We start from the raw sequence: 25,821 nt of genomic DNA, 5'->3' as shown, positions 1-25,821 counted from the left end.
TTCAACTCTCAAGAGTTTCTCAGCCAGCTGGCTGAGGAACTCTGGGAGTTGAAGTCCACAAGTCTTAAAGTTGCCAAGGTTGGAGACCCTTGCCCTAAACAATCTTCATACTAACCAGGAAGTCACTTCCAAAAATTGTGACCCTTCTTTTCCCCGTATACCATCCCACCAAAAGGTGGCTGATACATCTATGGGAGCTACATGCCTTTGTCTCACTGTAACTTCACTTTCGTGATATTTTGCTAGTTCAGGCCTTTTATGAATGTAAGTGAATATAGTGCCAATTGTGCCAGCTTCAATGGGCTTCTGCGTGCAACAAAAGGCTTCTCTTGGCAGAGCTCCGCTGTGTGCATGTCAGAAGCTCCTGTAATATGGCTCGCCAAGAAGTAGCCAGACACTAGTGCAGATTGAACTACTTAGCTGTGGTTTTCCTCTTCCCTGCCTCTTCCAATCTCTTGTTTTCATTTGTTATGTTTAAGCATCCCATATGTTATCACTAGGAGGTTCTAGCTGGCGCTTTTCTCTTTCCTTAAAGTTACAGTTGAAAAAGGTAAGCAACAGCTGTATAAGCTCAGTTAAAATGGTGTCTCTGAATATTACACAGAATATGCAGCATGCAAAATGCCCTGAATGGAGTTTAAAATAACTGCTTAAAAAATAGTGAGGTAATGCAAAGAAGTCTTCAGAATTGGACCCCATAGGATCTAATTGCTTGGATACCGAAAAATGTGGTGCAAACTTAGACTTATTATCATTTGCTAGTCTCCTTTATGCAAATTCCTTGTTATATTATGCTGCTTGTTGTGGATTTGTCCATCAATAGTTCAAACACTGCAAGAGAGATGAAACAATGGTTCAAATTACCGCAGTGCCTGAACCTTGGCTTTTCTAGATAAAATACAGATTCTGTTGTTTTAAACTGATTTTTCTTTCTGTCTTTTTGATTAAAGAGTTTTCTGTGCCATTTCTAACAATTTTAAATAGCACTGTTTAAAGCCTCAATGAAATGCTCTAGATCATGTAAAGTAATGAGACATTCCCTAAGTGCACCTCTCTACAAGTAGTCCTCAACTTATGACCACAATTTCCATTGTTAAGCAAGACAGGTGTTAAGTGAGTTTGCCCCATTTTGCAACCTTTCTGGTCACAGTTGTTAAGGAATCACTGCAGTTGTTAAGTTAGTAACTTGTTTGTTAAGTGAATCTGGCTTTCCCATTGTCTTGCTTGTCAGAAGTTTGTAAAAAGCAGTCACATGACCCCAGGACACTGCAACCGTAATAAATATGAGCCAGTTGCCAAATGTCTGAATATTGATCACATGACCATAGGGATGCTACAACTACTGTAAGTGTGAAAACACTCATGTCACTTTTTTCAGTGTCGTCGTAACTTCGGTCACTAAACAAATGGTTGTAAGTCAAGGACTACTTTATTGGTCCAATATTATATTACAAGAAGAAGAAGAGAAAATGAATGCATCCTATTGTGGATATGTAGGGAGAGATTAATATTTAGCCCTGTCACTCCTTCATTTAGCCCTGTTTTCTCCTTCAATTAGACTGCCTTTTGTGTAAAACATTAAAAAATTCCTAGTTGTGGATGTATGTATGATGCTCAACAGGAACTCTTTATATTCTCTTTCCAGCTACATGGTTACTTAGAAAGTGAACCACTCACACTACAGCTCTTCATCGGGACTGCAGATGACCGCCTGCTGCGGCCCCATGCCTTCTACCAGGTTCATAGGATCACAGGGAAGACTGTTTCTACAACCAGCCACGAAACCATCCTTTCCAACACCAAAGTCTTGGAAATTCCACTTTTACCTGAAAACAACATGAAAGCAATGTAAGGCCTACCTCCTTTTTAAAGTCCTGTCTTATACTTTTATTAAATGTTACACATAAAAGACAACATAAACTAACAGTCAAAAGAAAAGATATAAAAAGTAAGAACAGAAGAAGTGCAATAAGGTATGAAAAGAAAGAAAGGGGAACAAAAATATAAACAAAGAATAACATCCAACTTCCAAGAATATAAGGCACACTTTGATTCGGCTCTTACTTTAAGACTGGGATTCGAAGTCCATTTTCCTCAAAAAAAGGAAAGAGGAAAAAAAATCTTTAAAATGTATCAGTCTTCAAATGCATATGTCAAAATTTGATTTTTCTCGTCTCCTGCAAAAAGTCCATAAAGGACTTCCAATTATAGATCAATTTCTTCATTTTTTTCTGTCTCACAAGGGCCGTTAATGTAGCCATCATTGCCAGTTCTGTCACCTTTATTACCCATTCCTCTATTGTAAGTAGTGTAGGATCTTTCCAATACCAAACATATAAAAGTTGTCATATATAACAATAAAACACCATGTGATTTTTTCCAATGTTTTATCCATAAGCCCTCACAGTTTTTGGTCTGAGTACATTAATTTTTAATATTCTTTTGAATTAGTTTTATAACTAACTAAATTAGTTATATAACTAATTTTACTCCAGTATTGCTTAACTCTTTTGCAAATCTACCAAAGGTGGTTGAAGATTCCTATTTTGAGTGTTAACACCTATAGTAACTATTCCTTTATACGTTTAGCCAATTTATCTGGGGAGAAGTACCATCTACTTGTAAAAGTTCTCTTTGAGGTTATAACTTAATATAAATTCAGTCCCTTCATTCACATGTTTTCCCATTGATCAATTGAGAAACCACCTTTTTTATATCAAATATTTGGTATAATCAAATATATCAAATATTTGATAGGGTTCTGTCCAGGGGTGGGATTCAAATTTCTTAACAACCGGTTCTGTGGATGTGGCCTAATTTGTGAGTGTGGCTTGGTGGTCATGTGACTGGGTGAGTATGGCTTGTATGTAAATATTACAAATATTTATGTAAATATTAATTTTTTATTTAAAAAAGAGCAACTTTTTTGCCGGTTCTCCGAACTGGGGACAATTGTGTGTTTACAAGAAATCATCAGCTGTGCCGCCTGGACAGCTTGGGTGGTGTAGCATTTGAAAATCCTCTTGTTTCCTGCTTTTTCAACCTCAACTGTGCTGCGCAAAGCAGCTGAGGAGGGAAAAACAGGGAATAAAGGACAGCCTAGAGCCTGAGTAGATGGGTGGGCCAAACACTGAACCAGTTCAGTGTCAGCTGCTCTTCGTAGCTACAGGTTCTATAGAACCGGGCCGAACCGGTAGCATCCCACCCCTGGTTCTGTCTCTCTTGTTAATTAAATTATTAATTTTACATTTTTTTTCTAGCTGCAGAATTTTGTCCAGAATATTTTTACTGTTTCTAAAGTGTTGAATAAAATGTGTGAATATTTTATTCAACACTAGTAACACTGGTTGTTATCCCCCGCCCTCTCTCTCTCACACACACACACATGTGCTTCCATACCATTTAAAATCAGTATATCAGTTACAGAGCTGTAAATATCTCCTACCTCAGCTCCTGTTTTAGGTTCTTAACCTGACACCACCTTATTCCCATGGTATATTCTTCAGGAAACAAGTTTGCTAGCATTCTCACAAAGAAAAGAGAGACTGAATGTTGTATATCTCTGTTAAAGGAAACATTAACCAAAGGTTGAGTTTTTTTGAAGCTGCAACTAAATAAGACCTCATGGAATTTTTAACCTTCACACAGTGTTAAGAATGAAAAACTCATCTATTTAATTTGTAAAGAGTGATCGTTCTGCCCAAGAGAAATGTGTGCCAAAATGGAAGTAAATATGAACAATTTCAAATAAATAATTGTATAGGTTATGATAATTTTCCTAGCCCCAAATAATCTCACTTGAAAAAAGGCCATGTGGCAGATAGTTATACAATCAAGACCTCTCTCCTTTTCTCTGTTGCCATTGTGCCTTCGGGTATTGTTAAAAATTGGTTTGTGTGTATTTAGTGTGTATTTTAAATAACATCTGCAAATGTTTTGTAATATTAAATGGCACATGGAGCTGGAGGGCAGGGAACTGGAATAATAGCAAGGCACATTGTCACAGAAAGTGATCAAGAAAAAAACCTCTAGGTACTTATAAAGTGGTACCACATGGAAGCTGTAATCAGAAACATATTTATCCGGCAATCAGACTCAATAAAATGGAAAAACTTGGTTTTGAAAATTGACATATAATTTTTAAAATGAATAAAGCAAGCAAATAACTCTGAATCAATATGCCTGATTACATTTTAGGAGTGGCAAGAATATGGCTAAATTTGAACAAACCATTGACACTCTTAACAAAATGTGTAAGATAGCATTTAGATATGCACTGTCTAAACAAGATAATACGTATTAAGATAAATTGTTTTCCCTTGTAGCTTCGCTGCAGGATCCACTTCTTAATCATAATTATTATGTATAATCAAAATCTCACTGCCTGAAACTCTTAGGACTCACTGTGCATTAACCGGTTTAGTCTAGTGTCCATTTAATGATATATAAATAGCACTGCAGTTTGCTGGAATGTCAAAGTTAATGAAGTGTGTGATCCAAACAACTTGGATCAATAAAGCTGTATTACAGATATATTTATACTGGTTCTGTAAGGTTGCATCTGTCTCAGGAATTGCAGTTATAACCAGTCAAAGCCTTGAAAAGCCTAAAGAAAATTAGGCATGAACTACAGTATTCTTCTTATTAGTCCATTTCTCATCTTGTTATCTGAAAGTGGTAATATCCTAAATCTGAGACAGCAAGCACCTAAAACATGAAAGTGTCTGGTCTTAACATTGTGATAACAACTCCATAGTGCAAATTAATATTTGCTGTTACATTTGCAGTTTAAAATAAACATTGCTAGAAAAGATGTCTATGCTTGAAATGGGCGTCAACAAAAAGAAATGAAGTCGCCAGAAACCATGGTGGCTAGATACCACCAACATGCGCAAGAGCATAAAACAACTGAAAGAAATTGTACAAGATCAGAAAATGTGGGGAATGGGCCCGTAGAATCACCAAGAATCAGACACAATTGAATGGATCATCACCATAAGCATTGCATTATAGCTCCATGATGCATCTGGCACCAAAGTTCTTGCTAGCTCACTTATAGGATCTCAGACTGTGCAACATCCTGACTTCATTAGCTGTCTTGATTCACCATTAGGAGTGATGATGTTTGGCGGTGTTTCAAATCCAACTGACTTGTTTGCAACCGCAGCAACTCATCAGATAGAGCATTTTCCCCCTTTTCTTTTTTCCTGAAAACCAAGACAGAGACAGCTCTGACCATTCTTGATATTTTATAGCAGAAGATTTGTGCCAAATTCTAGTTAAAACTGCTTGTGGGACTGGCTTTATTCCACCAAACCAAATGGCAAGAAAGCAATTTGTATAAATGTAGCATATGGGCAGCCGTCCTCTGCATTATTGAAATCTAGTTACTCTTTTCTTGTCTGGCAGGCATATAAAAGTCCTGAAATATTTTTATTAGGGAAGATTCACCTATAGAAATTCTATGTAATAAAATTGCTAAAAGTATAGGCCCTTAAGCGAAAAATATACATAACAGACATGATGTGAGTCTTCAACAGTTCCTGGGCAAATACATAATCTACCCAAGATATATAATAATTACCTCCCTTCTTTCCTAATTCAAGGCAAATCAGAATTTTCTCTTTCATTGGTACCAGCAAAGAATCATTTGTATTAGTCCTACAAGACAAAAAGGAGGGAGGGAGGGAAGGAACGAACCAACGAACGAACTTTAGCTTATCAATATGTCTGAATCAGCCTTGAATCCCAGACAAGGAAAGGAAAGTAAGGCTATTATAGTTGTACAAACCTGGTTTGCTTCTTCTGAATTTGTGTTTGCCTATTGTTTCCAGTTTATGAAATGCTTCTTGGGCTGAGAGTCACAAACATGATTTCAGGCACAACCTGGGTTTGTGTCTATTCTATATTTTCAGTATGACAAATGTAATATGATTTTCAAAATCCAAGCCTAAAATTGGTGATCCAGTAATTTAATAATTTAATGAGGAATGGAAAAGAGACTTTTGTGTGTGTTAAGTTCTGTGAATAAATAATTTAGGAATTCCTTGTGCCCTTTACTTAGTCATTTTTTTTCTCTTAAACTAGCTAAGACACACCAACTGTTTAGATGCATGTCATTCTAGAAGCATGCAAAATTTTAAATGGATTGTTTGCTGTTGTTTCTTGAATAGCATTGACTGTGCTGGAATACTGAAACTTAGAAATTCAGACATTGAACTAAGAAAAGGAGAAACTGACATTGGGAGGAAAAATACACGAGTTCGGCTGGTCTTCCGTGTTCATATCCCTCAGCCTAATGGGAGAACCCTTTCTTTGCAAGCGTCTTCCAACCCTATTGAATGTTGTAAGTATCCTTTCTTTCTTGGTTTGTTCATGTTTGGAGTTAAAAATGGAAGTTGTTCTGTTGCTCTGAATTCCAGAAAAAGAAGCACTTCGTATTCAGAATATTGAATATTTCTTGGAAATAACTGACGGCAAAAATAAACACACTGTACTGTTCTTCCAAAGAGATCTTGAAATTGGACTAAGAAGATACAAGTAACTCAGCAACTGTCTTCTCAAAGCAAATGCTACTAAAAAATTACAAATGTTGTTTGCCCAAAGTAGAATACTTAAAAACCTTAAACTCCAGTTTGTGTATATTCACATTTTATTTGTTTTTTTTTTAATCTCTGTCAGCCCAAAGGTCTGCTCAGGAACTGCCTCTGGTTGAAAAGCAGAGCATTGATAGCTACCATGTGATGGGTGGGAAGAAAATAATTCTGAGTGGACACAACTTTCTTCAAGACTCTAAAGTGATATTTGTGGAGAAGGCTCCAGGTATTTAAAGCACTACCAATGTTTATGCTTAAGTTGCCAGTGTAAATATATAGCTACAGTGTTGCACTTTTTTAATGACACTCTCCTATGTTGTTACCTAGGTCAACTATGTTATACACTTTCATGAGTGACATTATCAGACATGTGCACTTGGAACTAAATTTCACTGTGTTTCTGTTTTTCTGAAACGCATAAAACAAAAATAATTTATTAATACAATTATTCCGGAGGAATATGCATATGTTTGTAGCTTGAATAGAAGGGTAAAAGGAAGATTTCAGTAAGTCTAACTCACAAATTTAGCTGGTGATGGCAAAACTACTAAATGTCTGGGGGTTTTTAGGGGCTGCAATATTATCTGGATAGAAGTGGAATTCAGTTATCATCTCAGAGACTTTCCTGCTGGGATCCCTACATAGTGATAATGCTAGATGAGGTCTAGCATCATCAGTATGATTTCACACATCTCTCCTGATAGCCAGCAGGCTCCTGATTCACCGGACTAATAATTAATTTGATTAAAGTATTATTTTAATTTAATAAAATGGAAAGCTGGGATATGGAATAAACAATCTAGCTTCCAACCATCTTCATTTTCCAGGAATTTCTTGGGAGTCCCAAAGATTCTCCTGGAAAATGAGCATGGTCAGCTGTAACCCAATGCTTTGTTTGGAAGGGTGTTTCTCTGCCCCATTCCCAAAGAAGAGCAAAAGTAGCCAAGGGTAAGTTAACGGGTGCTTTTCAACTAGTTCTGGCCCTAGGAAATGATTGTGAATGGGCACTGCATCAGCCATCTTATGACAGAACCCACAGCATGGTCTCCAAAATCTAAATCTATCATCCCACCTCAAATTGGGGATCCTTGATCTGTGGTTATGAGATCTAGCCATTAATCTGATATCTCTGGGTATAAATAGTTGAATTGAAAATCTAATTTGTGTATCTTTTGTGCATGTGCAGTTATTGCAAATAAAATATACTTAACAAATATTTAAAAAAAACGAATAAAAAGTCTCAATTGCCAGGTTAAAGTAATTGAAAAACCAAGTATCTCACTTAACCAGGAGTATAAGGAGAGCCGGCCATTTAATTCCTGAGAATTAAATTAGAGTTTGTGTGTGTTTTTGTGATGGGGAAGGGAAGAACTTTGTCAACCATTATAGAAAGCAAAACAGATTTAATAAAAGCACCAGAATACAAAATCACTTATAATCTATCCCTATAAAGATTGTGTTCATTATATTATAAAGTTTATGTACTCTCTATGTAATTATACATTCTTTTATATAATTTAATAAACATATATTTTGAGAATTCATAACAAACCACCTTCTTGTGTAGATTATCTACAAACAAACTCCTGATTAGAAAGAATTTCCATCCTGGACTCTAAATATTTTCATTCAAATTCTCTATTTTAAGTAGAGAATATGGATTTGTTTCTTGTGCTGCGTATCGTGTTTTTTATTCTATTCTTATGTACTTTAATCTATGAAAAGCTGTAAAACTATTTAAATAGTTAGCAAAGTCCACTAATGGCAGCATGTAAATCTGAAGAAATTATTTTTTTCCCTAAACAATAAAAAAGAAAATAAATATTATTATAATTTTAATCAGAATAGAGCTGGAAGAGACTTCTAGTCTCCTAGTCCAACTCCCTGCTCAAGCAGGAGACCCTATACCAGGGGTCTCCAACCTTGGCAACTTGGAGCCTGAGTTGAAGTCTGCCAGGCTGGGGAATTCTGGGAGTTGAAGTCTGCCAGGCTTCAAGTTGCCAAGGTTGGAGACCCTGCCCTATACTATTTCAGACAAGTGGCTGTCTAGTCTTTTCTTAAAAGCTTCCAGTGATGAAGCGCCAACAACTTCTGAAGGCAAGCTCTTCCACTGGTTAATTATCCTCACTGTTAGGAAGCTGGACACTTTGTTATTAAATACTCATTTAAGATGGCTAAGCTACACCAAAAGCTTGGGTAGAAGTGGAGTGCAAAGACATATTTCCAGGGACAAGTTACACCAATTTTTGCCTGGCTTTTTCTAACCTTAATTTCCCCCTCTTCTTCTTCTGAAAGGCTCTATTTTCATTTGCAAGGATCTGAAAAACACCTGATGCTTTTCAGGTGTTTCTTAGTCTGCTGTTTTAGAATCAAACTGCTAGAAGAAATTGGGAGTTGAGTAAAGATAACACAGAAGAGCTGTATAAAGAGGAGCTAAAAAAAGCAGCTAGATAAATGGGGTAGTGGTATGTATAAAAAGCCAGGGTCAATGAAGGCAAGAATGAAAGGGGAGGAGCAATTTTTAAAAGCTTTCTTGTTTTGGAAAGAGTTTCCGTGGTGCTGGCACAAATGAGGCATTCTACAGCTGTTTGCTGAACCCCCTGAACTTTAAGCTGTCTCCTGAAATGCTCAAACTCTTCACTTTTCCCAGTCCTTCAAAGAAGGCTGTGATAATTAGGACCATTTCATCCTCAGCATTCACCAAGTTCCAAAGTGATTGCACTACCACACTGTAGCCTAACTGTCCTTAACTGTGCAAGTATGTTGGAAGGACATGTTTTTGCTGAGTAAGGCAGTCTTGTCTGCTCTCAGATGGAGAATATGTTGCAGTCTTGTCTGCTCTCAGATGGAGCTACCGTCAGGGGTGGGATTCTACCGATTCTGTTTACTCCTGTAGAACTGGTTGCTCTGAAAAGCAGCAAACAGAGCATACATAGAACCGGTTCTATGTCTGCTGCTGTTTTGGCCCACCTGCCCACCCGGGCTCTTACCTGACCTTTATTTCCTGCTTTTTCAACCGCAGCTGCTTTGCGCGACACAGCTGCAGTTGAAAAAGTGCTTTTTCAACCGCTGCGCACCCGCGCGCAGCGCTGCTCAACTGTCCAGGCAACTAGATGATGCCGATATACACGCCCACATGCGTGCGCAAAATGTAAAATCACCAAAACGGTAGTTACACCGGTCGGATCCCACCCCTGGCTACCGTATCATTTGGAGATGCTGGCTGACCAAAGCAGAGCAATGCCCTCCCACCAGGCTTTCTTATATTATTTTTTCACCCAGGTAACAGATAATGAATAAAGATAACCCAACAGGGCATTTGCAGTTGCGAAGTCAACAGAGAGAGTTATGTAGAAAAGAAGTGCAGAAAGGGGCAGACTAAAATGTGGCTACACATTTCCAGATTCTTCTGGAAACTATTTAACTGGGGAGTGTAACAGGTTGATTGGACGAAAAGCATTGGAGCAGTGTTTTGATAGAACAAAATATATTTATTTCTTTGATTGATGGTTAAAGCTACCTGCCAATTTGTCAACAATACCAAAAACACAGTGGTCATACATAGCAATGTATGGCAGTAATCTTTATCTTGTTTGGACCACATTTCCCATAATCTCCACCCAGCATAGCTATAGTGGATGAGGTTCTGGTAGTATAGCTTCATCAAAACTTTAAAGGTTTCTTTATTAAGAATATTTAATCATGATCAAAATATTTCTACGGAATATTTCCACCAGATAGTAAATATTATGGCCTAGTGTATAATCTGATAGATAACTATATCATATTATAGTTTAAACTGCAATAATTGGTTTCATCTTTTCAAGTAAACCAAAACCAAATAAACAAAATTGTGATTGTGGTTTCTGTTGTATAATCTAAATAATGAACCAATTATAGTATATATAGTAATTCATTACAATATTACAATATTAAAAGTTAGCCAAAGTTCTTTAATCGGACAGATTACTATGTATAGGATATAATAGTTTAATATATCATTTTTAAATCTTTACATGTTTGACGAATAGGCCGGACTTTTCTTTCTTTTGTGAGTTTAGTGATGGCATTGCTAATGGCTTCTTTTTAAAGTTATTAAGTCATACTTGGTGTACATTTGGTTTGCTAAATTGGTATTGGTGTCCAAGTTGTAATTTTTGTTAATGAATATGATTTCTAAAAATGATCCTAATTGGTTATGCAGACCACCTTGGTTATTTGTAATTGGCTGAACATTATTTTGTGCTGAAGTCTTGAACTATGCCTGCCGTTCTGGGCTATCTTTCAGCTGCTGTGATCTCTTGAGAAATGGCATTTTTCTTGCATAGAAAGAGAAAAGGGAAGGGTTGGCCTGCCTGAACAATGACTCATATGAAAGGGAATCCCTGAAGAAAGATCAAGTCCATTCTTGAACTTGAAGTCAACAGCAGAAACATGCTTTCAGTTTAACTCCTTGAATACATTTTTTTGGCAAACAAGTTTAAGATCCAGGAACGTTAACATTACCTATGGTGTTCTGCGTCTCTTACTTGAAATGGGATGATTATGCAATAGTATTTGTTGCTTAATTTTTTTAAACTAATATGGGTATTAGAATAAAGGGACATGGGTGCAAAGGGGCTCATCTTAAACCAAATTAATTTCTAAGTGATAGTGGTGGAGGAAGATTGCTATTCTGCAAGAGACACAGCTTTTCTTCAGAAGCATGCTGTCATTTCCTGAGACATGCTATAGTGTTGTTGAAAGAATTATGGTGCTGATATTTATTGCTTGTGCACAAAGCTATTTTTCCAGTGATGAAATTCAATATTAAATATGCATTCAAGAACTTGATCGCCCACTTGTGAAGAGAGCAAAGGAGAAAGTGTCTGTTCTGTTCTAAAGGTTCAGCTTTCTTGAAATGTTATTTCATTTCCAGCAATGATTTCAGCAGTTAATTTGATTTCCATGGAGTTTCTATTTGGTGCTATTGTTCAGTTTACCTCACTGTTTTAATTTAAAATAGATTTATGTGACTTTTAGGAGAAATAATGAGTGATTTGTGAGGGAAAACCTCTTCTAATATTAATTAATTAATTTTCCAATGTAAACACCCACAACTATAAACTACTAAAACTCTTGTGTCTATAATCTTTAGTTGGCAAAATTGGAATGTATAAGACAACAATTATTGAATGAAGGTAACTCAAATGGGCTAACTTACAGAACACTGGGAGTCAACTCCCGTGGGAATGAATTGTGATCCCTTCAGTGCCATGTGTTTTCCAACTACATTTTCCAGAAACCCATAGATTGCATGGCACGAGGGAGAGGACCATATTTCTTTCCCACTTTCCTCTGGTCACACATCCAGTCAGTTGATAGCAAGGTCCAATAGATAAGCAGCAATTGGCTGCTTTGAAACTGAGGCTGAAATTTGAAATCTCTTAATTGTTGTGGGTGGCAAGGGAAAGATAGGTGAGTGGGGTAGGGCTGGCTGAGGTGTGATCAGCAAGCACAGGTGAGCACTCTTCCTCCCTAGAGGGTGAAGGCCCTTGAGGACATGCCAGAATAGGGAGCGGGAATGCAGTTCCCTTAGTCCCCCTTTCCCCAACAAAGTGGCAAGAGTTTCATGGGTCAATCAAGGTGGAGGAGGCATTATTTCCAACACATCCTGCCAACTTTCCACAAGCAAAGTCAATGGGGAAACTGGCAGGAAGTTGGAAGTTACTACCTTGCTTTTTTGCCCGCCCTTGATCATTCTCTGTTTAAAAGATCCCTGAAAAGGATGAGATGATGGGTTATGAGTGGTTTAGCATTTACTAAAGATGATCTTGCAGATTCAGTTCATGCAATGGAAAGCACTTACTCTCTAGTCCAGGGGTGGGCAAACTTTTTGGCTCGGGGGCCGCATTGACTTTTAAAATTTGACAGACGGGCCGGGTCAGCACAAGATTTTTGGGAATCACCCCCACCCTTCCCCCCTTCTCCTTCCCCTCCCCTCGGAGGCCCCCTGAGTCAGGAGTTGTTGCCTCGGGAAGGAAAGGCAAAAAGGAAGAGCCACGGCGGTGCTTTGCAACGGGAGCAGCGGCACCGGAGGCTCAGGCTCAGCGGCTCCTGGTTTTGCCTTTTCCTTCCCAAGGCAACGCGGGACTGGAGCTGCACGGAGCTGCGGCGGTAGCAACTCCTGACAGCCCCAGCCGGACACCTGAGCGGAGCCCGGGCGAAACTGCCTGTTGCTGCTGCCGGAGCACCGCCGGATCGCTCCTCCAAGCAGCCCGCCCACCCGCCGGGCTTCCCCTCTGCCACGCGGCTCGGGGCCAGGCGCGAGCGCCAGCGAGTTAAAAGGAAGCCGAAAGTTGCTGGGAAGTTGCTCGGGTGCTGGGAGCAGGCTTTTAAAGTGCCGCCCGAGCAAAGTTTAAGCCTGGAAGCCCCGGAATCCGAGCAACTTCCCAGCAACTTTCGGCTTCGTTTTAACCCGCGGGCGCTCGCGCCTGCCCCGAGCCGCACAGCAGCCCACCTCCAAGCAGCCCGCCCCGCCCGCCGGGCAGAACCCTTCCCGCTACCTTGCTTTTTTGCCCGCCCTTGATCATTCTCTGTTTAAAAGATCCCTGAAAAGGATGAGATGATGGGTTATGGGTGGTTTAGCATTTACTAAAGATGATCTTGCAGATTCAGTTCATGCAATGGAAAGCACTTACTCTCTAGTCTGATGCCCTTCATGCCTTTCTCAGAACCTATACCAGTTTTTCTGATTTCTTTTTAAAGTGTGGTGCCCAGAATTGGACATAGTACTCATGTTGGAATCTGTCCAAATCAGAATAAAGTAGACCTATTGCTTCATTTGATTTGAAAATTGTTCTTCTTGTTGATTCAGCCTAAAATTGTATTTGCCTTTTTTGCAGCTGTGTCATGCTGCTGACTCATAGGGCGTTTACAATGAAATACTATTACAAAATATTTTTCATAAATGTTATTATTACCAAGCCAGGTATCCTCCATCCTGCACTTGCACATCTGATTTTTTGTTTCCTAAGGGAATAACTTTGTACTTTGTTAAATTGCATCATATTACTTTTCAGGCCATTTCTTCAGCAAGATCATTTTGAATTTTATTATTGTCTCCTAAAATATTAAGTTTCCAACCCTAATTTGTGTCATCAGCAGATTTTATAAGCATTTCCTCCACTGATAAAATATTGAAGAATAGAGGGCACAGTATTTAATCCTGTGGCATGTTCTCAATAGCTTTCTTCAGTTTGAAACACTATTGATGAGCACACTTTGAGTACCATTTTTGAGCCAGCTGTGTGTATTCATTTAATTGGCATGCCATTCAGCCCACACTTAATTAGTTTGCTAATCAGAATATCATGGAGTACTGTTTAAAATGCTTTGCTGAAATCAAGATATATTATGTCTGTAGCATTCCCACAATAGGTTACTCAATCAAAAATTAATTATTAGATTAGTCTGGCAAGAGTTGTTCTTGACAAATCCACGGAGACTAATTACCACATAATTTTCAAAATACGTACAGATCAATTTGTTTATGATTGATTGTAGTCTCATCACAGATATCAATGCCAGATTGACTGGTTTGCAGTTCTTCAGATCTTCTTTTTTCCCCTTTTTTGAAGGCAGGTCTTTTTGAAAATAGTCTGCATTAGCATTTATTGAATTTAGTTATTTTCTTGCAGATGTTTCATTACCGGGCTAAGTAACATCACCAGTGCATCAAATATATCAAATATATTTATAATTTGAAGCAATTTGATGGTATGACTGTGTTAATTCTCTTTCAATACGTCCCCAGTGTGATTGTTTGCATTTGTTCTTTACTTAAAGTATTTGAAGTACTTTCTTTAGCCTGAATGATTCTGGAATAGTTTATACAAAATAACAAGACACTTTATCCTCGGATTTACAAACTAAAATGAAATAACATTGAAAGAAAAAAGATGTCAAGTATTATTTATGTAGTTATTATTATGCCTTCTGTCATAATGATAGCTATTTGCCAGCCACAAGGAAGTGCTTTTTTTTTTTTTTTTTTGCTTCTTCTGTATCAATATTTTACTTATTTGAGATGAATGATAATAAAAATCATGGTGGATTCAGGCATTCCATAAATCAAATAAATATATCCCTCCCCGCTTTTTAGAATGGGATGCTAATAGGGATCAGATCCATGGACAAAATATTTTTATTTACTTTTAACTAGTGTAGCATATTATATTCAATGGGACACAAGTTTTCATAGAAAATTAAGGCAATAGGTGGTTAGAATAATGCCATTCCTGTATTCTGTTTTTAGCACCGCTTTCTGTAACTCTACTAATGGAATAAAGGAAAATAGCATTTTGATTCTACAGTTTAAATTACATGGGTTACGGTTTAGAAAAATGATGATGATTTAAAAATGTACTTAAAAATAAAGTAAACTTAGGTTCCCTCAGTTAATATAATGGTATGTGGATACAGATTGAGCAACAGTAGAGATTTTCTTCTATACTGCTGTATTAAAAGGCTGAAAATTTGGCATCTGTTTTGATGAGAGGAGATGTGGAGACCAGTGAGCAGACTTTTGGCTGTGCTCCATTTGGTAAAAGATCTTACGTTCCCAGAGATCTTTCCACTGGTCTTTCCATTGCCAGTAGCAGTCACAATTTAAGGGGCAATTGGCCCAAAAAGAGTCAAGTTTCAGACTGGTAGTGAAGCTGTAGTTCGCATAATAAACCAAGTGGCAGAATAATCCCTTGAACATGTACTTTATATGCATAATGTTGTTTTCTATGTCTGGCTCTCAAACGGAGTCCACCACACCCTTTTCATTTGCTGTTGTTTGAATTTCTGGGTTAACTCACTCACTCCTGGCCTAAAAGCTTCTGCCAAGAAACTGCCAGAAACTGAGAATTACATACTTCAGAACACATGGAAGATGATGAAGATGGCATTAAGATGAAAGTCATTTGTATCTAAAAATGGTATCTGGATTACCAGAAACAGATATATTTAACAGGACGCTTCATTAGATGATGGAATCATTTCTCTGTAGAATCCATTCACTCTTCTGCAGATTTAGCTAGTTAAGAAATTGACTTCAGATTCTCCTAAATTTGTAGCATGTAAAAAGAGTAAGATAATATGGGATGCTTTCCATACAGATAATATAATACAATCATTATATTACTCACCCTATGGGAGCCTTTCCCAACTAGTGTTTGCTAGTTGAGGATTATGGAGGGAACAGCCCAAGGCATCCGGAAGGCTAAAGGACATTGTGCTTTGCTTTTCTTAGATATGTTAAGACCAGTTATTATTTTAAATAGCTGTATTATTTAATCAGTTTTGGGATGAAAGGATAATTTTTAAAGCAAAAGTTAAGTATAATCTGGATTTTAAATGCAAACCTATTTTAAGACCTGGATGAATATTGGGCAGTGCTAAATGATTGTTTCTAAAGAAAAAGTATATATTTACCAAAAGATAATTGTGAATGAGATTTCAAGCTTCTTTTGTTATTAAACACTACACTCAAATAGCTTGCATTACAGAAGCCTTCCCTACTTTTAATTTTTTTCTCTTTAAATACTATATTTCTCTGTCATTTTTCCTCTGGGGAAACTCAACTTTTCCCTGTTGTCCTCACAACTATGCCATGAAGTAGGTTAGATTAAGATGAGTGACTGCATCAAGTAATTTAGTTGTGCATAATCTGAGTTTGATCTTGCAACCAGAGCTTCAGGGTCCATGATCTTTCTTCAGCATAACCGTATGAGGATAGTCTAGAAACTGTGAGATTTCAAATAACATGGGAGTTAAGAGAGAAGAAAGGCAGACAAACTGTAGTTGCTATTAGTGATAGATGAAGGAAATTTCAACTAGAAAGCCTCAGCTAAAGAATCACTTAAACCTTCCCCAACTTATTCCCTTCCAAATTCTTCTGAGAACTCCTACTCTGCATGACTATTGTTACTGTCTTATATGGTGGTGCTATTTTCTGCTGTTGCTTTGCAAATATATTTTATTCAAAGAAGCAGCTGATTTAGCCATTTTTATCTCTTGAGAATTTACGGTATCTCCAATGTTCTGTACAAGTCAATTAACATACTCGTAGCCCCCGTCGCGATTGGTTAAGCGCGCGGCGACCGGATTGGTCGGCGAGCCGCACTGATTGGTCCGCTGCGAATCCCCGCGATTGGTGGAAACTAATCGCGGGAGATTCAGCGGTGTCATTGGTCGCGACCGCGCGGCTCGAGAATAAAAAGCCGCAGTTTTTCCCTTCAAGCTAAGCTGTATTCAGGAGCCAATAAAGAGCTGAAACCAAGTCACTGTCTCCGAGCTTCCTTTCTCGACGGACACGACACTGGCGGCGAAGGTGGGATCAAAGAATAACCACCGAGCACGTGTCCCGAGGAAGACAAAGGACCGACGAGATGGCCAGCATGACCCCACCAGCACCCTTCAACCCCGCTACCGAGGACTGGGAATCGTACACGGATAGATTCCTGATGTTCCTCGAAAGTAGCAATTTGAAGGATGCGAACGGGCAGAAGAAAAGGGCCGTCTTCCTCACACACTGCGGGCCCGCAGTGTTTAAGATGGCCAAAGCCCTCGCGAAGCCAGAGGACGTGAAGGCGATGGACTGGGCCGATCTCGAGCCACTCCTTCGAAACCACTACGCCCCGCTGTGCCCATTCTCATCCGGCGGGATGAGTTCTATCGGCGAAACCAGCGGCAAGGCGAGAGCATTAGCGACTTTATAGCCGCCTTGCGAGACCTAGGGGGATGTGCGAGTTCAGGGACCTGGACGATGTCCTCCGAGACCGCGTGGTCCTAGGCCTCAGGGATCAGGCACTAAAAAGTCGACTGATGGCGAAAGGCAACATCGACCTCGGGGACGCCCTGGCGAAGCTTCCGCAGCCGAAGCCACCCGGAAGTCAGCAGCCAGACTTCGGAGGGCAGACAACGGGGACCACACTGAAACCCCGAGACAAGCCAACGAGAAACCACCACACACCACGGGGACCTGGACTCCGCCTCCGATACCATGGACGAGGAGGAAGACGTCCACCGACTACAAACAGGACGGGACCGGCGAGATCAACGGGTCGTAAGTCGGGAAACCAGTGCGCCGGGTGCGGGGAAACCACTTTCGATCCGAGTGCCGTTTTATCGACGCGATCTGCCGGCAGTGCAACAAGAAGGGCCACATCGCCCGAGTCTGCCGACTCAAAAGACACACAGCCCCCGCCGGCGAGAACCAAGCAACCGGGGACGAGACGACACCCCCGAGAATCAGAGATCGCCAAGCCGACTATCGCTGGAACCGAGACAACCGAGGACGACGGAGCGGGAAGGCCGACAGAAGAAGAAACCCACCAGACGGTCACCATCGGCCATGCCGAAACCACGGATGCCCGGAAGGTCACGTGGAGGTGAGCATCGAGGGCGAACCATGCCGGATGGAGGTAGACTCCGGATCCTACCTCTCCATGGTCGCCTGGAAAGAACTCAAGCGCCTGGTGCCAAACATCCAGAAAAGAGGACTGGAGAACCAGAAACTGATCATCAAGGACTATCAGGGAACCGCATCCCGTCATTGGGACCGGACAGTTCGTGGTGACTTTCAAAACCGCACCGCGAAACTTCCCCTGACTATCGTGGACCGGAACCGACCCAGCCTTTTAGGACTCCAATGGTTCGCGCCACTCGGGATCGAGGTCACGGGAGTAAACCACACCACAGAGGCCGACTGGGAGCAGCAGCTGGCGAGGGACTTCCAAGAAGTATTCGACGGCACCCTAGGCAAGTACAAAGGGCCCCCTATCTCTTTTAGCCTAGACCCAAATGTCGCCCCCATACGCCTAAAACCCAGACGGGTGCCTTTTGCACTCCGGAAGAAAATAGACGAGCAGATTGACAAACTCGTCAAACAGGGGGTTTTGCAGCCAATCGACCACGCCCGGTGGGAGACCCCTATAGTCACCCCAGTCAAACCAGATGGGTCAGTAAGGATCTGCGGGGACTATAAGGCCACCCTCAATCGCCCTGCAACAAAGCGCCTACCCGTCCCAGTAGTGCAACACCTATTACACTCGCTGGGGGGCAAGGTCTTTGCGAAGCTCGACCTGGCGCAAGCCTATCAGCAACTGCCGGTCGATGAAGAAACCGCCGGCGCAAACAATAGTCACCCACCGGGAGCGTTTCGTTGTAACCGACTCCAGTTTGGAGTCAGCGTAGCCCCAGGAATCTTCCAGAGCCTCATGGAGAGACTGCTGCGAGGAATCAAGGGGTGGTTCCCTATTTTGACGATGTATTGGTGTCAGCAGCCAACCAGGAGGAACTAGAGGGTCGCCTAAGGGAGGTGCTAGAAAAATTCAAAGGGGCCGGGCTAAAGGTGAAGAAAGAGAAATGCCAGCTATACACAGAGCAAGTCGAGTTTCTGGGGTACCTCCTAGACCGACATGGCATCCACCCAACCGGAAGCAAGGTCAAAGCCATAAAGGAAGCCCCACACCCAAGAACAAAACAGAGCTGCAGGCATTTCTGGGATTGCTAAATTTTTACAATGTGTTCTTGCCCCAAAAGGCGACTGGCGGAGCCTTTGCATAGGCTCCTGGACAGGACGGCCAAATGGACCTGGGGAAACGGAGGACACCGCATTCAAGAATACCAAAGACCTGCTCACATCGGATGCCGTTCTCATTCAGTATAATGAGACCCTACCCATCGCCGTCACATGCGACGCCTCACCATTTGGCGTCGGCGCTGTCCTCAGCCATACACTCCCAGACGGAAAAGAAGCACCCATCGCTTTCTTTTCAAGAACACTCAGCAAACCCGAAAGAAACTACAGCCAATTAGATAAGGAGGCACTGGCCATCGTCGCAGCAGTAAAAAAGTTCCACGAGTACCTCCACGGCCGCCGATTCACCCTCATCACGGACCACAAGCCGCTGCTAGGCATCCTGGCGGGAACAAGGCCACCCCGAACATCCTATCCCCCAGGATGACAAGGTGGTCTGAGTTCTCGCCGCCTACGACTACCGGCTCACACACAGACCGGGTAAGGCGATCTCCCATGCAGACGCGTTGAGCCGCTCGCCGCTTCCCGACCTAGACGACGATCCAGCTCCCACGACGACCACCCTCAGCATAGAGACATTGCCGGACCTACCCATAACCGCGTCAGACATTGCCCGAGAGACTAATAAAGACAAGCGTCTGGCGCGGGTATTACATTGGGTAGCAAAGGGATGGCCAGAGAAAGACAGCGATGATGCATTCAGGACATTCGAAACCGGCAAACAGAACTGTCACTACAGAAAGGTTGTTTGTTATGGGGGACAGGGTGGTCATACCGGAAAAACTGCAAGGGAAGGTATTACAATTATTACACGAAGGGCACCCGGGATTGTGAGGACTAAAGCTTTAGCCAGAAGCTATGCTTGGTGGCCAGGTATGGACAAGGAGATCGAGGCCTGGGTAGCCAAGTGCTCGCGCTGCCAAGAAACAAGACCAAATCCCCCGCAGCACCAATTTTAGAATGGGAAACGCCCAGGGGACCATGGTCGAGACTCCATATAGACTTTGCCGGGCCCACAAAAGGGAACACATTCCTCATCACGGTGGATGCTTACTCCAACTGGCTGGAGGTAAGCAACATGAAGACCACCACAACAGATGCAGTAACCAAGGTCTTAAACAAACTCTTCGCAACCCACGGTCTCCCGGATGTCATCGTGTCAGACAACGGACCCCAGTTCACCTCGCTGGAATTCGAAAGATTCCTAGCGGAACGAGGCATACGACACGCACTGACAGCGACGGCGCATCCGGCGGCCAATGGTAGGGCAGAACGGATGGTTCAATTTACAAAAAGAACCCTCCAAAAGATCGAACACGGGGACATACAAGAAAAAATAAATAAAATGCTCCTAATACAACATATCACCCCTAACACAACGACTAACAAAAGCCCGGCAGAATTACTAATGGGGAGAAAACTAAGGTCACCACTCGACAGACTACACCCCACATACAACCCGGAAAAACCCCGGACTCATCTAGCAAGCACCGGGTTTTTGCACCAGGCGACGCAGTCTATGCAAAAAACCTTACCGGAGACCCACTATGGGTACCGGCAACTATAACCCAACTGACAGGACCCCACTCCTACCGGCTACAGACAACCGACGGACAAACATGGAAACGCCACATCGATCAAATAAGATCAAGAACAAAAAACACAACCGACACGCAACCAAACACAGACGACACCGATAACACAAACCAAGAGGGGAGGGAAGACATCCAAGCACAGGTATCATACACACCTGATGCCAGGGCTTTAAGCTTGGTTTCCCGTCTTCCCGTCATCTCAATTGAGAACTAGCCTTTCCTTCAGGATTTAAACACAAGACTAGAGCTCACAAAGAAGTAAAGTCTAAGGAGTTACAAGAAGAGGCAGCTGCCATTTAGAAGCCAGGTAAGGCCAAGAGCCTTGGAAAGAAGTGCCTGTTTTTAAAAGGCACGCAGGCAGCTTTTCACACATGTGCAGCTGTGATCTGTGGTGCTAAAGTAATGCTGGGCAGAATCCAGACATAGCTGTACATGAGAGATTAAGAATGGCTATCACTGCCTCTGGTAAATTTGATGGGGTTGCTAACTGATACTGTGGGGGTGGAAGAATATGTGTGGCAGCTGCCAATAAAGGTGTGGTTAATGATCATCCCATTACCATGATTGACTTCTTCCTAGCTTCTCATAATGCCAATATTGATTTATACACTCAAAAGTACTGATCTCTAGATAAGTTTTTTTCTTCACTGTTGACACTAATTAAACAAGCTTTGCGTGCAAAGTCTTTGTGGCCTGTGAAGCGTAATAACTTACCCACAATCATTTTAAAATGACTTTGGAACATGTGCTCTATTACATGAGAATTAGATGTGCAAGAGCAGAATTCAAATCTCAGTCCCAATTAAATAAGAAAAACATTTGTAGGCAAATTAGTTCTTCAATTGGAGGCTGATTAAATGATGCAATATTTAAAATACATCAGAAACTGGGTTGCTGAATCACATTTAAACAGGATTAAATATAAAAATATAAATGTCTATGGAGATTTCCAATCATCCAGGTCATGGTTTTCCAAAGGTGCTTTTCCATAAGGCAACTGGACTTTCCTGGGGGGGTTTCTTTGAAAATGTGAGAAGTGGAGAACCAAAGAACTGAATAAAATTTTTGGATATGAAGCAAAATGTTTTCAAGGTAGGGAAAAAGGCAAAAAAATCCAGTTGCTTTTTGGACAAAAACCACCTTTGGGACATAAAACATAAAGTTTATGTAGCATGACATTCTTGGTAGCATTAGAGTAAAATCACTTAATGCCAGATATACCCAACCTAGATTTCTTACCATATATTGGAGTATGCCAGCCAAGACATGGTGATGGTATGATTATAATTCAACACATATTTGAAGGCGGGGGACATCAGGTTGATGAAGGTTGGCATATGTACCCCCTTGTTGAATTAAGCAATTTCATCTATCTGAACCTAGTCATCACCTTAGGGAAGATATATGCGCATTGAATTATCCTTCCAGCCAAACTAAATACCCAGATAGATTTCAAAAGTGCATTTGATTCTGTAATTGTGTTTAAAGTCAAAAGCCACTAATATGTTGCATGAAATTCTTGCTCTTATACCCTGGAGAAAAGAAAACCAGCTATTGCAATCCTGAGAGCATTACCTAGCTATCTGGGTTTCAGTTCCGAGCTTGTTTATAGGGAGAGACTATTCCGAGTTGTGGCTTAGCCTTAATTATGACCATCAAACATACCAGGTGGAAGGCAGGAAGTTTATCATGCAGCACACTAAATATGCTGAGATATAAGTAAAGCCTAATCATTCATTAAGAATTCAACTTATTTCTAGTTAAATTTCTCCCATATTATTATTGAGATTTTAATTAATATGAAGAAAAAATGCTGACTGGAATACCCTCTAATAGAATGCTGCCTAGAAATAACCAGGATGATGGTATTTACCTTTTCGTTCTTTTGCTGCTGTGTTAGAACAAGCCTCCAGTGGCTTTTTATGTGGAAATCTTCTCAAAGGGTGTGGTGGGGAAGCCGTTTCTATGACTCAGTGCAGGGAATTCCCTGATGATTTTAGATTTTTATTTTTATTTTTTACTTCTGCCAAGTTTCCTTTTTAACTCTGCAGAGAATGGTGGATACAGAGTGAATTACAAAGACCTATTCAGAGCTGAGACATTCCATTCTGGAACTTTGCTTTTATTTTTAGCCATTCAAAACCAGCCTACGAAGTAATGAAATAGGGGTGCAAAAGTCCCTGCCGCTATTCTCAGTGCCAAGAATCTTTTTTTTTTTGGGGGGGGGGGTCCCCTCTGTGTGAAAAACAGCCCATGTCCTTGAATGATGACTGAGTCACTTCTGTCCTACAGGAATATTTTTATCCGCATCCTAATGAGAAAAATTGTGTTGGCGTTTGGTTTTTCTGGGAAACAGTTCCTATTAGATGTGAGGACGCACGCACACGAGCCAGAACTCTTCTCGGCAACACACAGAAGTGCATGTTTGAAGGAGTTAATTATGGCTTTTTCTGGTAGGCTGCCAAAATGAAAGCTGCTCCAGAATTTTAGAAAAACACCCTCTGTTAAGCCCTTTGGATTTGTATGGTGCAAACAAAGCCCACTTAAGAAAAAAAAATGTAGGGACTTCAGCACAGGAAGTGAATGTGAGAAGCCACTCTTAATCTCTTTAATTAATTGTATTTCAGACCGTGTTAAAATGAAGGGAAAGCTTCAGTTTATATTTGTGAATTTAACTTGTTCTGGGATTTTCCCCCACCTTGCCTTCAGCTGTATAAACAGGAAGGCTGTGCCTCTGTTTAGTTAGCCTGTTTCCCTTAGGTAAGAGAAGAAGCTAATGAACAGCTTCAGAAGTGTCAGGATTGGATCTCTATTCCCTGGATGGACATAACCTTAGGACTGAATCTCCTGTGCAGAATCTGGCATTAATTTGAGCAGTTAGACACAAACAATAGGCAAGGATCCCATTTCCCCCCCCCTTTCTTTTCTTCTTATTTTGCTAACGTGCTTGTGTTTAGAAATAAGTTGTGGCATTTGGCATTTCAACTTCTACACTCCTATCTTAATAAAAAGAAACCTAAAGTCACTGTGCATCAGATTTTAAAGAATTAAATCTTTTACTCTAACCATACGGAAAATAAAACAACAGGACTCACCAAAATCAAAGGATCTCTCTCTCTCTCTCTCTCTCTCTCTCTCTCTCTCTCTCTCTCTCTCTCTCTCTCTCTCTCTCTCTCTCTCTGGTGAAATAGATGATGAGAGATGAAAGGTTTGCTACTTTTTGCTTTATTGGCATTTTCTACATATATAATAAGCAACATTTGGGAAGAAAACCTTCAGTAAGTTCAGTTCAAACGGGGAATGCCTGAAATGTGTCTATTTCAACTTTATGTTATGTCTGTAATTTGAATTATTTGCATTTTGGAAAGGTATAAATTGCTCTTGTGTACTTTCATTGGATTTTAGCCAGGCAGGGAGTTGCCTTCAGCTGTGAGTCAGCCAGGCTGATGCAGATGTGGCAGCTTTACAATGGAAACTTTTGTGGTGTATCACTCCTCACTTTTCTAGCACAGTCTGAGGAGAAACGGCATCTTGCATACTTGGATAGGATAACTGGCAAATACTGTACTGACATAAAACTATTTTTCCCCAGGATAAGAAAGACTTCTTAGCATTTTAAAACTCCTAAAAATTATTTCATCCATTCCTGTATCTTTTCTTAAAAATAAATAGGTTGATCCATATATACTTACAAAATATGTTTACTGTAATGATGTTGGTGTAATGCTCTAGGATTTCTCTTTTGGAGTAGATCCCAGTCTGTGGGTGTAGAGATTTCCCTTCTGGTTCACCAGACGTAACATGAGGAATTGTCTTATTTTCCTTTCTTTTCCTTTCCTTTCCTCTCCTCTCCACCCTCCTCTCCTCCCCTTCCCTCCATTCTCCTCTCCTCTCTACTCAACTCTCCTTTCCCCTCTGCTCCCCCCTCTCCTCTCCTCCCTTACCCTCTCATCCCCTCCCCTCAATTTTTCAGTTAAAGGCCCTGGATTAGGAATGGGAGATAGTGAGTTTTAATCCTCCTTAGGCATGAAAAACAGCTGGATGATTTCTGGCCAGCCATTGTTTCCTAGTCCCAGAAAGTACTGGCAAACCACTTCAGAAACTTTGCCAAGAAACTGCATGGAACTGTCCATATAGGCACCAACTGACTCAAAGCACCATAACTGATTTACTCTGCTTTTGTTAAATGAAATTTATTCTTATTAAGTAATTTATTTCCCCCTCCTTTTCTGTAATAGAGAAAGTCTGGAGATTCTCAGGGGAATTTCGTAATACAGCAGCAGTAACGCTTGCTTCTTTCAGATTGCCAAGCACACTTAGTATCATTCCTACTTTTGGACTTTTTTAAAAAAAACTTATGTTATTCTTAAAATGTACTTTCCTGAACACCCATATATGCTTTACCAGCTTGAAAACTAGAAAACAGAACAGAGCAATTCCTCTTTTCTGAATGGATTAAATATACCAAAGCTTAAAAGTTCTGTTGCTCATTTATATAAGTGACAGAAAGACAAATGGATATCAATTTAGATTATTCTACCCAGAGTATTTTCATTCAGCCTTACTGATGGGACTTTGGGACAGAAAATGTTTTTCCCATTTTTAATCATCATAACCTGGAGAAATCAATTAAGATGTGCAATTATGATTGGCCACAGTTATCCTATAATCTTTATGGCTGGATAGGCATTTGACCTGGGCTTCTCCTAGCTTGAATCCACAATGTTACCACAATATAATGAAAGAAAGAATTAAGAATTAAGCCTTGAGCCAGAAAAGGGCATGGTTGGAATATACTTCTGCTCCTCATTAGACCCAGTTAGCCTTTCCAAGGCATTCTATTAATATCAAAAGCCCGAGAACACATTACGCTTTTCACTGGTCAAATCTCTAGCACAATTGGCCTTAATCAAACTTTCATCAACATTAGCCCAAGCATATCTTTCATGTGGACCTTCTGACATTACAGTCAGCTTTGGAAGCCATATTGAGATTTGATGCTCCCACGCTGCCACAAGCCTGAGAAAGTGGGAGGGGGGATTCAACTGAGTAGCTCTAA

The 25,821-nt window shown here is 40.7% G+C and overlaps 1 protein-coding gene across 4 annotated transcripts in view; it reads left to right on the top strand.

Moving 5' to 3' along the window:
* The window catches only part of NFATC1 (nuclear factor of activated T cells 1), a 143,940-nt gene that overhangs the window by 62,639 nt on the left and 55,480 nt on the right, over window positions 1-25,821 (top strand). For all 4 annotated transcript variants that reach the window (XM_087961445.1, XM_026669931.2, XM_026669933.2 and 1 more), the window contains exons 4-6: window positions 1,646-1,848; window positions 6,174-6,346; window positions 6,682-6,822. In XM_087961445.1, coding sequence (XP_087817571.1) covers window positions 1,646-1,848; window positions 6,174-6,346; window positions 6,682-6,822 — 517 coding nt within the window. The remainder of the gene's footprint in view (window positions 1-1,645; window positions 1,849-6,173; window positions 6,347-6,681; window positions 6,823-25,821) is intronic.

This window comes from Notechis scutatus, chromosome 3, assembly GCF_049901735.1.
Source record: "Notechis scutatus isolate UNSWTSFEM ecotype Mainland chromosome 3, rNotScu1.2, whole genome shotgun sequence".
In the NCBI taxonomy this organism is placed as follows: domain Eukaryota; kingdom Metazoa; phylum Chordata; class Lepidosauria; order Squamata; family Elapidae; genus Notechis; species Notechis scutatus.
The sequence above is the reverse complement of the archived record's forward strand: the minus strand, read 5'-3'. Positions and strand labels throughout refer to the sequence as shown.